At 43.5% G+C, this 12,884-nt stretch overlaps 1 protein-coding gene across 1 annotated transcript in view; it reads right to left on the reverse strand.

The window, feature by feature from the left end:
* SFXN5 (sideroflexin 5) overlaps positions 1-12,884 on the reverse strand; it is a gene marked incomplete at its 5' end in the record, with an annotated part of 451,990 nt that overhangs the window by 127,853 nt on the left and 311,253 nt on the right. Inside the window, one exon of the mRNA XM_082264426.1 lies at positions 12,323-12,408. Coding sequence (XP_082120552.1) covers positions 12,323-12,408 — 86 coding nt within the window. The remainder of the gene's footprint in view (positions 1-12,322; positions 12,409-12,884) is intronic.

Below are 12,884 nucleotides of genomic sequence, written 5' to 3' on the forward strand. Positions count from 1 at the left end.
CGCACAAGTGCGTGATAAGAGGCGTTCTGATACAGTTGGGTGCACAGCGTAGAAGAGAGCGAGAGGCGAAAATTAAAGAATATCTAACTAAAATTGAACATCTGAGTAGACAGCATAAGAGAACGCTTGCGGAAGCTCACTTGATCCCTCTCATGCGGGTAAGAGAGGAATTGAATCAGATACTTTTCCAAAAGACAGTACGAAATATGTTATGGTTGAAAAGACACCTGTATGAATACGCAAATAAACCAGGGGCGATGCTGGCACGAGCATTGAGGGGCCCAAAAAGACGAACTCAAATTTTACGTCTTAGAAATACAAAAGGTGGGGAGGTTCACACTTCAGCTGACATAGCAGAAGAGTTCTGCTCTTTCTATCGGTCACTATATAACCTACTGGAAATAGGGAGCAAGAAAAGTCCAGAAAATGGGAGGCAGATAGAGGAGTATTTACGAGACTCGGGCATGCGTACACTTTCAGAAGACCAAGTACTGACTTTGGAAGGCGAGATATCGGGGGAAGAGCTGGCCGCTGCGATTTCACAGACCAAGGCACATAAGGCACCTGGCCCAGATGGCTTTACTTGAAGTTATTACAAGAAATTTGTGGAGCGTTTAAAGAAACCCCTACTATCACATTTCAATGAAGTGGGAAGAAGAGCGGCGTTCCCGTTGGATTCTTTACGGGCGCATATTACTCTAATACTTAAAGAGGAGAAGGACCCCCTGTGTTGTGGCAGCTATCGCCCGATATCTTTGATAAATGTAGACACGAAACTATACGCAAGAATATTAGCAAATCGGCTCTTACTACATATGGCAGACTTGGTCCATTTCGACCAAGTGGGCTTTATTCCTACCCGGGAGGCCCGGGACAATACAATCCGAGCCATAGATTTAATACATCGGGCACGTACATCACGGAAGAAGATGGTTCTCTTCGCAGCAGATGCGGAAAAGGCCTTTGACAGGGTGGCGTGGGATTTTATCCGGGCCACCCTGTCATACATAGGCCTGGGACCACAAATGCTGCAATTTATACTGGCACTTTATACGGTCCATACGGCTGCGGTTAGGGTAAATGAATGGAGGTCGAGTTACTTCCCTATCTCTAATGGCACACGGCAGGGGTGCCCTCTATCCCCGCTTATATTCGTGTTGTGTCTGGAACCCCTATTGTGCAGAATTCGGAGTTCTCCGGATATAGCGGGAATCCAAAGCGGGGGGGAACACCACAAGGTGGCCGCGTTTGCGGATGACCTGCTGTTTTTTGCTACTAACCCTTCTCTTTCATTACCAAATATTCTAGACGCCCTGAAAACATACAGTGGGTTCTCTAATTATAAAATTAATGTAACTAAATCAGCGGCACTCAACATATCGTTATCTGACCAAGAAGAGAGAGCACTTCGAACAGCGTTCCCGTTTCAATGGGCTTCAGATACGCTGAAATACTTAGGGATACAGTTAACGGCAGATCCCGCGGATCTCTATAGAAAGAATTACCTTCCGCTTGTAGGAAAGATTAAAGCAGATCTTAGAATATGGCAGCTGTTGGCAGTGACGTGGTTTGGGCGCTGTAGCGTTATTAAAATGAATGTGTTACCCCGTATTTTGTATTTAATGCAGACAATTCCAATAGCAGTTCCAAAAGAATTCTTTTAATCAATCAAGGGCATACTCCGCGCCTATATTTGGGCAAACAAATCCCAGAGAATTAAGATGCAGACGTTGGCCTTACCCAAAGTAAGAGGTGGGATGGGATTACCAGATATCCTGAGATATTACAGGGCGGTCCATATAGTAAGGGTGGTTGACTGGCACTGCAATAAACTTACCAAATGATGGGTGGATTTAGAGAATGAGGAATAAGGTCAGCTAACCCCCCCAGCCCCATGGTCGGTGTTCGAATCAAAAGACGCTATTCTCAAACATCCTACAGTGGGAGCGACTATAAAAGAAACTAAGAGAATTCAGTCGCATTGGAGGGTAGCCCCGGGTATATCTCCGATGACACCGATCTTGGGGAACCCGGATTTTCCCCCGGGGTGTATAAATGCCAGACTCCGTAGGTGGGCTCAGAATGGTAAAAGGCGCCTAGGTGATATATGGCAAAATGGGCCTATGCCCTCCCTAGAAGAACTTAGGACAGGTGCAGGAGAATCGCTAGATTATTTCAGCCTTTATCAGTTGTATAATTATATTAGATCAGTTCGGCAGAAAGGGTATGCACCACGAGAGCTAACGGATCTGGAAAATATGTGTAGAACAGGTAACGCGACGGGCCATTTGATCTCAAGGTTCTATACACAATTGTCAGAAGATGAGGGAGACCAACAATTGCCGTTTATCCAAAAATGGGAGCAGGAGTTAAACACCGTGTGGTCAAAAGAGCAGATAAATAAGATCCTGAGATTAGTTCACCAATCGTCACTAGATTGTAAGATCCAAGAGACAGGGTATAAAATTCTAACCAGATGGTATAGAGTCCCATCACTATTACACAGAATAAAAGAGGCGGTCTCAGGAAAATGCTGGCGGTGTGGATTGGAGGATGGAAATATGGTACATATTTTTTGGGGATGTAAAAGAGTGCGGCCATTTTGGAATAAGATAGCAGTGGCTATAAAACATATAGCCAACGTGGATATACTAGAGGACCCCGCGTTGTGCTTGCTGCATTTGACAGGAAGCTCAGTGCGGAGCTACAGGAAGTCCCTGACTCTGCGTCTGTTGAATGCAGCAAGGGCATGCATACCTATTTTCTGGAAACAGACAGTGATCCCAACTTACGAGTTGTGGTGTGGGAAGGTCAATGAGATTTTTAAGATGGAAGAACTGTCCGCCATATTGGGAAATTCAGAGGATCAAGTTAAGTTGAGATGGAAACCCTGGGTGCAATACTTGGAAGCCAATTCTTCTTAAAGGGAGTTTAAGAGAGGGTCATCCTGGGCGGAGCCTGGTCCAGGCTGCGGGGGGACGGTCCCCATACCCCTTCTGGCGTACGGTAATATAGTATGGAATATATCTTCATACGAAGAAATGTTGGGAATGAGTGCATAAAAGTATAAAAACTTTTTTTTTTTTTTCGGTGTTTGTTTTTTTTTTTTTTTGGTTTAATTGGGGGGAGGAGGGAGGGGGAGGTAAGGGGGGTGGGGTTTGGTCAGATCATGACAATGTTTGTTTGAAATGTATGTATATATAAAAAATCACCAATAAAGATATAAATTAAAAAAAAAAAACATTGTCTAGTGATTTGGTATACTATTGTTCATATTTTCACACATTTGAGAGTGAAACTTCATTATTTAGCGCACCAGACTTTTATTTTACACTATTCATATTTCCAATATTTGGATCTTTGGTTGCAGCTTACATTTATTTATCAGCGCACCCTTTACACACTTTTTAATCTGGATTATATATCGACACGTTCCTGTTATTATGTGGACTGTCTCTTCTATGAACTTTTTAGTTCACACTCATTTTTTATGATGGTTCTGTGTGATATATGTTTCTATATATGATCACTTCGTATTTTTTAGCGCTGCGCTTATGTAATTTATTTTTACGCAATTTTGGTCAATTGTGGTGTTAGCAGCTTTTTCTTTCTTTTAGATTAGCGTGGTCATTTTTCTCTTTATCTCTGTATACCAGGGACATGCAGTAACCTCACCTGCAATGAAATGAAAAAAAAAAAAAGAAAAACAATTGAGCTTCGAGGTTCGTAGCTCAGCGACCTGGGGTCACAGTGACCCCAAAATTTGGGAGGTACGTTCCTGAAGTCCTAGCACCTATGGTCCTGGAGATACGGGGCTCCTTGCGTAGCCTGTCAGAAGCTGTTGCGGCAGACTGAGAGGATGAGCTCAGTGCCTCTGATTTCTTGTCAGAGTCACTGAGCTCAATGGACAGCTTGGAGCCTTGGACCAATGGTGAAGCACCACTGGTCCAAGCTGTCCAATAAAAATGCTGTAGTGGAGGCTGTCCTCTCAATGCAGTGTCAAAAAAAACCAAATGCTTCCTTACAGCCCAGCCCTCTTAACTACTGTACAAGGAAAAAACATGGGTTTATGGGTATAAGGTAGGGATAGACCGATATGTTTTTTTTTTCAGGGCTGATATTTTGGTCACAACGTATCGGTATCGGCCGATATGGGCCGATATTTTGTACATTTAAAGTTTTGAAAAATAAAGACACAAATCTGGTACTGAACATGTTAATTTTTGTTGAATGCTTAATGGCTGGCTTGCTGGCACCCTGCGGTGGGTGGCTGGCTAGCTGGCACCCTGTGGTGGATGGCTGGCTAGCTGTCACCCTGTGGTGGGTGGCTGGCTAGCTGGCACCCTGTGGTGGGTGGCCAGCTGTCTGGCACCCTGTGGTGGGTGGCTGGCTGGCACCATGTGGTGGGTGGGTAACTGGCACAGGGGCTGTGGGTGGCTGCCTGGTACAGGGCCTGTGGCTGGCTGGTACAGGGCCTGTGGGTGGCTGTCTGGCACCCTGTCTGTGGGTGGCTGTCTGTCTGGCACCCTGTGGTGGGTGGCTGGCTGGCACCCTGCGGTGGGTGGGTGGCTGGCACAGGGGCTGTGGGTGGCTGGCTTGTACAGTGCCTGTGGGTGGCTTGCTGGCTCGCTGGTACAGTGCCTGTGGCTGGCTGGCTGGTACAGGGCCTGTGGGTGGCTGGCTGGCTCACTGGTACAGTGCCTGTGGCTGGCTGGTACAGGGCCTGTGGATGGCTGGCTGGCTCTCTGGTACAGTGCCTGTGGCTGGCTGGCTGGTACAGGGCCTGTGGATGGCTGGCTGGCTCTCTGGTACAGTGCCTGTGGCTGGCTGGCTGGTACAGGGCCTGTGGGTGTGGGTGGCTGGCTGGCTGGTACAGTGCCTGTGGGTGGCTGGTGGCACAGTGCCTGTGGGTGGCTGGATGGTATAGGGCCTGTAGGAGGCTGGCTGGCTCGCTGGCACATAGCCTGTGGCTGGCTGGTACAGGGCCTGTGGCTGGCTGGTACAGGGCCCGTGGGTGGCTGGCTGGCACCGGGCTGCTGTGGGTGGGTGTCTGGCTGTGACCCACCCATACACTCCTGCGAGACTAGTCCCGACTCCAGATGAGGCTGTCCAAGGCAAGGGAGGCGGCCTAAGAAGGCAGAATGACGTCACAAAAATATCGGCAATATCGGCCACTTCTGGGGCCGATACCGATGTATCGGGGAAAGTGCATATCGCCCCCCGATATATACGGGAAAGTGCATATCGGCCCCCTGATATATACGGGAAAGTGCATATCGGCCCCCTGATATATCGGCCTTGCTAATAATTGGTCTATCCCTAGTATAAGGTTTACCCATAATCCTGTGTTTTTCTCACACAGTGAAGATGAAGAATCTGCTCCTGCTGAAAAGGTACTTTTTTTAATCAAGCAAAATAATATATTATGTTATATGTTATAGCATAATAATTTATTATTTATCTATTTACTGTGAAATTACTAGTTTAAAGTTATAACTTCAAACTTCAGTTATTTGTCCATTAAGCCACCTGCTTGAGTACAGTTTTTGAAAATATAGTAAATTACCTTAAAAACAATATATAATAATTGTTCAAATATTACTTATATATGGTAATTAACCCCTTGCAACCCAGGCCAATTCTGACACTTCTCTCCTACATGTAAAAATCATCATTTTTTGGCTAGTAAATTACTCAGAACCCCCAAACATTAAATATATTTTTTAGCAAAGACGGTCATTGCAATTTTTTTTTTTTTTTTACAGAGTATTTGCGCAGCAATTTTTCAAACGCATTTTATTTGAGAGAAAAAACAGTTTCATGAAAAAAAAAAAAAAAAACACTAAAGTTAACCCAATTTTTTTTTATATAATGTGAAAGATGATGTTAGGCAGAGTAAATAGATACCTAACCTGTCACACTTTAAAATTGCGCACACTTGTGGAATGGTGCCAAACTTCAGTACCTAAAAATCTCCATAGGCAACGCTTTAAAAATGTTTACAGGTTAGATATTTAGAGTTACAGAGGAGGTCTTAGGCTGGAATTATTGCTCTCACTCGAACATTCGCGGTGTGGTTTGAATGCCGTTTACATATGGTAAAACAAGTCATTATGCTGGTTAAATTCGTAAACTATGAGAACTAATGAAGGTGTTATATATAATCTATATAATCACAGAATGGTTCAGGTTCTATTCTTTTATTATATAGATTATATATGACACTTTCCTTAGTTCTCACAGTTTACTAATATACCCCACATAAGGACTTGTTTTAATAAAATCAGGACTGTTGGTAGCAATATAGAGCACAGTGTCATTTTTATTTCTGCATTCTGTAACAGCCCTGTCTGTACCGGACCAGTGACATTTCAGCATTTACAGGGCTGTTACAGAATGCAGAAATAAAAAATAAAAATCTGCTGTCCAATAGATTCCTTTCACCAGATGCATATTTGTCTGGGGGAATCTGATTGACTGCCTGCGTCCTGCTGCGTGGGTTTTTAAGCGTAAGCCAATTGGCTGAAGATTACATTTTTCATCTTACAGCGCTCGGCTACGCTGCGGGGGTTTGATTCACTAAATGGTGATGTGGGGTTTATTCACTAAATAATGTGGGGGTTGTATCTGGCTCTGATACTAACCAGTGCCTCACCGCACGTCCCTGCTGTATACTCCACTCCATCCTCAACCACATACCTCTGTACTCCGCTCCTTCCTCAACCACATACCTCTGTACTCCGCTCCTTCCTCAATGACAGCTCTGTATGCCACTGCTTCCTCAGCCACATAGCTCTTTACTCCACTTCTTGTCAACCACAAAGCTTTTTACTCCACGCCTTCCTCCACCATATAGCTCTCTTTTCCACTCCTTCCTCAGCCACATAGATCTTTACTCTACTCCTTGTCAACCACATAGCTCTCTATTCCGCTCCTTCCTCAGCCAGATAGCTCCCTACTCCACTCCTTCCTCAACCACATACCTCTGTACTCCGCTCCTTCCTCAATGACCTAGCTCTGTACGCCACTGCTTCCTCAGCCACATAGCTCCTTACTCCACGTCTTCCTCCACCATATAGCTCTCTATTCCACTCCTTCCTCAGCCACATAGCTTTCTACTCCACTCCCTCCCCAATGACATAGCTCTGTACTCCGCTCCTTCCTCAGCCAGATAACTCCCTACTCCACTCCTTCCTCAACCACATAGCTCTGTATTCCGCTCCTTCCTCAACCACTTAGATCTCCACTCAGCTCCTTCCTCAACCACTTAGCTCTCCACTCAGCTCCTTCCTCAGCCACATAGCTCTCCACTCAGCTCCTTCCTTAGCCACATAGCTCTCCGGTCAGCTACTTCCTCAACCACACAGCTTTCTATTCCACTCCTTCCTCAACCACAGAGCTCTCTACTCTGCTCCTTCCTCCGCCTCATCTTTTTCTACACTGCTCCTTCCTCAGCCTCATCTTTTTCTACACTGCTCCTTCCTCAACCTCGCTCTCTACTCCATCAGCCACATTGCTCTCTACTCTGCTCATTCCCCAGCTACAACACTCTACTCTTTTTTTTTTCAGCCACATCACGCTCTACTGCACTCCATTCTCACCCATAAAGCTCTCTAATTGACTCCTTCCTCACTCATATAGCTCTTTTTTCCCCTTCTTCCTCATATATCTGTCTAATCCACTTCTTTGAGGGCACATCACTCTCTACTCCACTCCTTCCTCACCCATACAGTTCTCTTATTCACTCCTTTCTTACCCATACAGCTCTCTACTGCACTCCTTCCTCAGCCAAGTCACTCACTACACCACTCCTTCCTTACCCATATAGCTTTCTATTCCCCTCCTTCATCACCCATATACTGTATCTGTCCACTCCTTTGAAGGCATATCACTGTCTAATCCACTGCTTAGCGAGTTAGCGGCATCACTCTTTACCCTGCTCCTTTCCCAGCTACATTGCCCTCTACTGCACTCCTTCCTCACCCATATATTTCTCTACTCCACTCCTTCACCCCCAATAAAGCTCTTTAGTCCACTCCAACTACGGCCACATCGCTCTTTACTCAGTTCCCTTTTCAGCAACATCACTTTCCATTGCACTCCTTCCTCAACCACAGCGTTCTTTACTTCCCTCCTTACTCAGTTACACTGCTCTCTACTCCTCTTTATTTTTCATCACAGCTCTCTCCACTCTCCTCCTTCAGCTTACACTCTTCCTTCCCCCATTCCCTTCTAACTTAAAGTCTTCTTTTTTAATTTCCCACTACAGCATGCAATAGATGGATTGAATCTACACCAGGTTCAGCAGGGATCAGTCAAGAAGTTGATCTATCAATTGACTTCAGTACCACCAGTCTGTCAGATGTTTTGCATGCTATCACTGCCAGCGTTTATGGCTACCAGAAGTGATCATTGTGTTCTGCTGGCAGGCAGAGCACAATAGCACTGCAGGGGTTATTCACCCATCAACACTGACTGTGTTGATGGGGAAATTAGGCAATTTTACAGGTTCACACACTTTCAACCAGTTATCTCCTAATTCATACCCTCTACTTACCCCATTTCTTCGTTACTCAAACCCTTCTTATTTACCTGCATCTACACTTGCAACCCTTTTACTCCATTTCCTTCACACTCAAACACTTCTTATTTAAATCCCTTTTCACTCAAGACTATTTATACCCAATCCCTCCCTTACTCACACCCTACCTACCCCCATTTCTTCCTCGTTTACACCCTACCTACTTTTTCCCTCCTTACTCGCAGCCTACCTAACCTATCCCTCCCCACTTATACCCTACCTACCCCAATCCTTCTCACTCACGCCCAACCTACCCCATTTTCCCCTCTACTCTTCCCCCTTCTTATTTAATTGCCTCCTCATTTACACCTTACCTACCCCATTGCCTCCTCATTCACACCCTACCTACCTAATTTCAATGCATTATTTTACAAATTAAATTATTTGTGCTCATAATCTTTCCTTAAGCATTCTTCATACAAGTTATATCAAACTTACAACTGTTATCTCAATGCACAGTTCCACCCAAACATTGAAAAGCCGGCTCAATAGATTGTTAAACACCCTGCTAAATTACGCATGTCCCCAGGCATCGTTTATACAGGGTATCATCTTACTAAGATCAAGCCATTAGAGTGAGGGTGTCTAAAACTGGCCATACATTGATTGATATTTGGCTAGGTCTAGCAGGGAAAGGCTGATTTTCAATCCGTGTATGGACAGGCTGGTTGTACACAAGTCAATTTATCGATCAACTTGTGTACAACCAGCCTGTTGGGTTTTTGCCAAATGATCAGTGCCGTCAGATATTGCCAGCAACACAGATCATTGTATTGACAGTGAGTAAGCTTCCCTGCTGTCAGAATACAATAGCTCAGTGGGAAGGATTCCCCCATCCCCATCGAATCTGTAAATGGGGGAATTGGCTCATTTTTTTTTTTTAGCTTAGGAACTACAGGCAGGAGAGACCTACTCATATACCAATATCTTGCCTTGCATTACCATTTTCAGGTTAGCCAATTATGTCTTATAGCAACTATCATGTCAGCTCAGTTTGTACATGTATTATGCATATGCAAACTTTTATTATATCAATGATAATTGCTACACGGCATAAGTGGCTAACCAGGGAAGGATAATCATACAGAAATATCTTGCACTGCTTTCGTTTTAGTGGTTTGGCTGTACTCCATACTTCTGCTTCTAAATAGATTATCCAGATAGATAGTCCAGGGTAACCCTGGACTCTCCTTTTAGGCCCACACCAAAACTGCGCATACTGTTGGCACTATACAAGTCCTGCAAAATAATAATAATTCTACACGGTGACCAGTTTCTATAAGAGATCTACTCATCCCTGAGCCACCAGGTCCAGTGTGTTCTTTTTTTTTTTTGAAGAACACTAGGTTTAAACAATGGATGGATCTGGCCCATGTGCAGCAAGGTTTGCAGTTTTTTTTTTTTGCCAAGGAAGTGAAAACTAATAGTTACCAAAATATTTTCAAAGATAAGTTAAGTCACTTTTCCACTAATAACTGGGAATAACGATTTGATGCACTTTTTAAAGGACCACTATTTGGTTTTGTATTTGTCTTCTAAAGCATGTCTCTAAACAATCTGTAGAATTTCTATAATTTCCTCTAGTGTATCTGAAGTTTCTAACAGTACTCTCTAGAATTCCATCCATAATTATGTGCTGCCTTTGGTGATGTCCAGGACCACAGTTGAGGTCCCCCATATTCCGTAAGTTGACAATCACCTCTCTAGCATCTATAAGTTAATTTAGATAAGCTGTGACAGGGAAGGATCAGACTTGTCCTGGAAATCCGGAGATTACACCATCAGCTGCCCTCACCTGAGGTGTCACTGCTCACTTTAAACTCACTATCTCCCATCAGATACATGATACAACACATCTACTGTTGCTGATAGCAAGATGACCCACAGGTAGCCACAGTCGTAAAACAAGCAGGAGAAGTCTAAAGATGTCTGGATAAGCAATCTTTTCAGATAACCTGCTGCAAAGAAACTCCCCTTCAATAAATCCAGATTGCTGATAAGCAAAGGCCTCACTTTGAAGCTTTTGTAGGGAGGAGAGGGGGAGTCTACTTCTGCTATGCGACATCTAGCCCTGCAGGCTGACCTGAGCCACATCAAAGCACATAGCAGCATGGGGGCATCTGCCAGGACAGGTCACTGAACATGGGCACTGCAAAGCTGGCACTCATAAATAAAATTTGGTTTGAATGATTAAATGGAAATTCTGAAAAAAAGTTAATCAGGGCATTCAATCCTACCATCAGACTCAACTCATTTTGGTTGAAAGTCCTTAGAATTTGGCCGGGCTACTTGAATAGAACCTCAGGGTTATCTTGTGCCTAGAACATGAGCGTCACAATATCTAAGATTTTTCCCAAACAAAAACCACATTCAGAGTTAGAAATTCATTTATTCTAGGAAATTTTCTATTCTGCTCCTTGGTTGAAAACCCAAAAATATAATAGAGGTGAAATCTTTCAAAGAGGGCACTATGTGTATGATGCTGGAATAAATGCAAGTGAAGATGTGTAAGACATCCACTGTAAGTGCATCAATACTGAGTAATTATCAACTTAAAGTGCATTAATAAATATCGGCTTAAAACGCATCAATAATAAATGAATGGGAATAATATTCATATAATATTCATATAAAATGCATCGTGAAACAATATTGCAAGTGCCCATATAAAGTGCATCAAAGTAACGGTAATGTGTGCAAAAGTTTTCTTATGCAGTGCAATCAGCAATAAGTGCATTCAGTGTCCATATAAGGTTCATATATATAAATTGCAGGTATGTAAAAAAGTCTCTTCAAAGTGCTATACTGAACCGATCCTTATTCGTCTTCCAGTCACTCTAAAGTGCGATTCAGAACTCCAGTCACTGTGAAGTGCGATTCAGAACAATGGCGGTGACACCATCCGTGCTCGTAGGGTAGAATAGAAATGCACACTCACCAGAAGATGTTGACCCCCACTACCATACGGAGGTCTAGAAAGGTCTAGAAAGGCTTAGGACAGTGGTCCAGATCTTTGTCTCATCCGTCCATACCTGGGTGGTCCTGGATGGTCCTAAGGATTGATATGTGGGTCCTCACATCACATCGGTTCGCATAGGGCAGGTTGTACTTAAGTCGATCTATCGAATGATTTCAGTGCAACCAACCCGTCAGGTTTTTTTCCTGCAAACTGTCTTGAGTTCGGGGTGTTGTAAATAATCCAATTAAATACTGTATTTTCTGGCGTATAAGACTACTTTTGAACCTCAAAAAAATCCCCCAAAAATGGGGGGTCGTCTTATACGCCGAGTATAATATCTCCAAGGTAACCTAAGTATAAGTATTACCGGTAGATGAAAATTAGGGGGGTCGACTTATACGCCCAGTCGTCTTATACGCCGGAAAATACGGTACATCTATAGGTCTAAAGCTGGCCATAGATGGGAAGAATGGGATGGAATCATATAAGGTCCCGAAACATCAGCCTGTGATAGCTGTTACCTAATGTGAATAAATAACAGGATTATCACTACACCAAGGTGTGTTGGTGAAAACCTTTCTTTTATGAAGAATAAAAACCAAAAAAGCCTTAAAAGTGTATCTAAAGCTAAAACTTTTTTTTAATAGAGTTTTAAAAGTTAGAACCTCAGCCATCTCTGTTCCCTACTCTATCCATAACTAAAAGGAAAATGATTTGGCTCTACTTGCACTTTAACACATAATAGAGAACAAGGGAAGGTGATGTTTGGAGCCCATACTTACTTTTCAAGTCCAGACATTATTATGGGAGGTAGAACCAGAATCGGCATGGGCAGCACCACTCTTGTCAGAGCCGTCTCTATCAGCGCCTGCAGAAAGATCAGAAGGAAGAGGGATGAGAATGACACCATCCTTCCCAGCAATGTCCAGGACCTTCTGGGTGTCTACCACTGGTACAAACTGGCAGCACCCGCAAATGCTGCATTAACACCCATTTGGTTACCTTAGAACTATACACAAAATGCATTAAAAAGTTAATATTGGCGCCCTCTGGATGAGTACAGTTTTTAGTTTCCTGGGGCTGTTTGAAGATAGTCATAACACACTCTATATCAGCTCCCAATCTAGCTATTCATATTCATCAGTCAAATCAATTCTTCATCTATGTACTGTATCTACTTACTGTATCTATTGTATCTGTCTACTGTATCGACTTACCGTATCTATCTACCATATCTGTCTATCAACCTTATCTAGCTTATCTACTGTATCTATCTACTGTATCTATCTATCAATCTATCTTATCTACCATATCTATCTACTGTATCCAGCCATCTATCCATCT

The sequence above is a fragment of the Pelophylax lessonae genome (assembly GCF_965119305.1).
Source record: "Pelophylax lessonae genome assembly, chromosome: 1".
NCBI classification, from domain to species: Eukaryota; Metazoa; Chordata; class Amphibia; order Anura; family Ranidae; genus Pelophylax; species Pelophylax lessonae.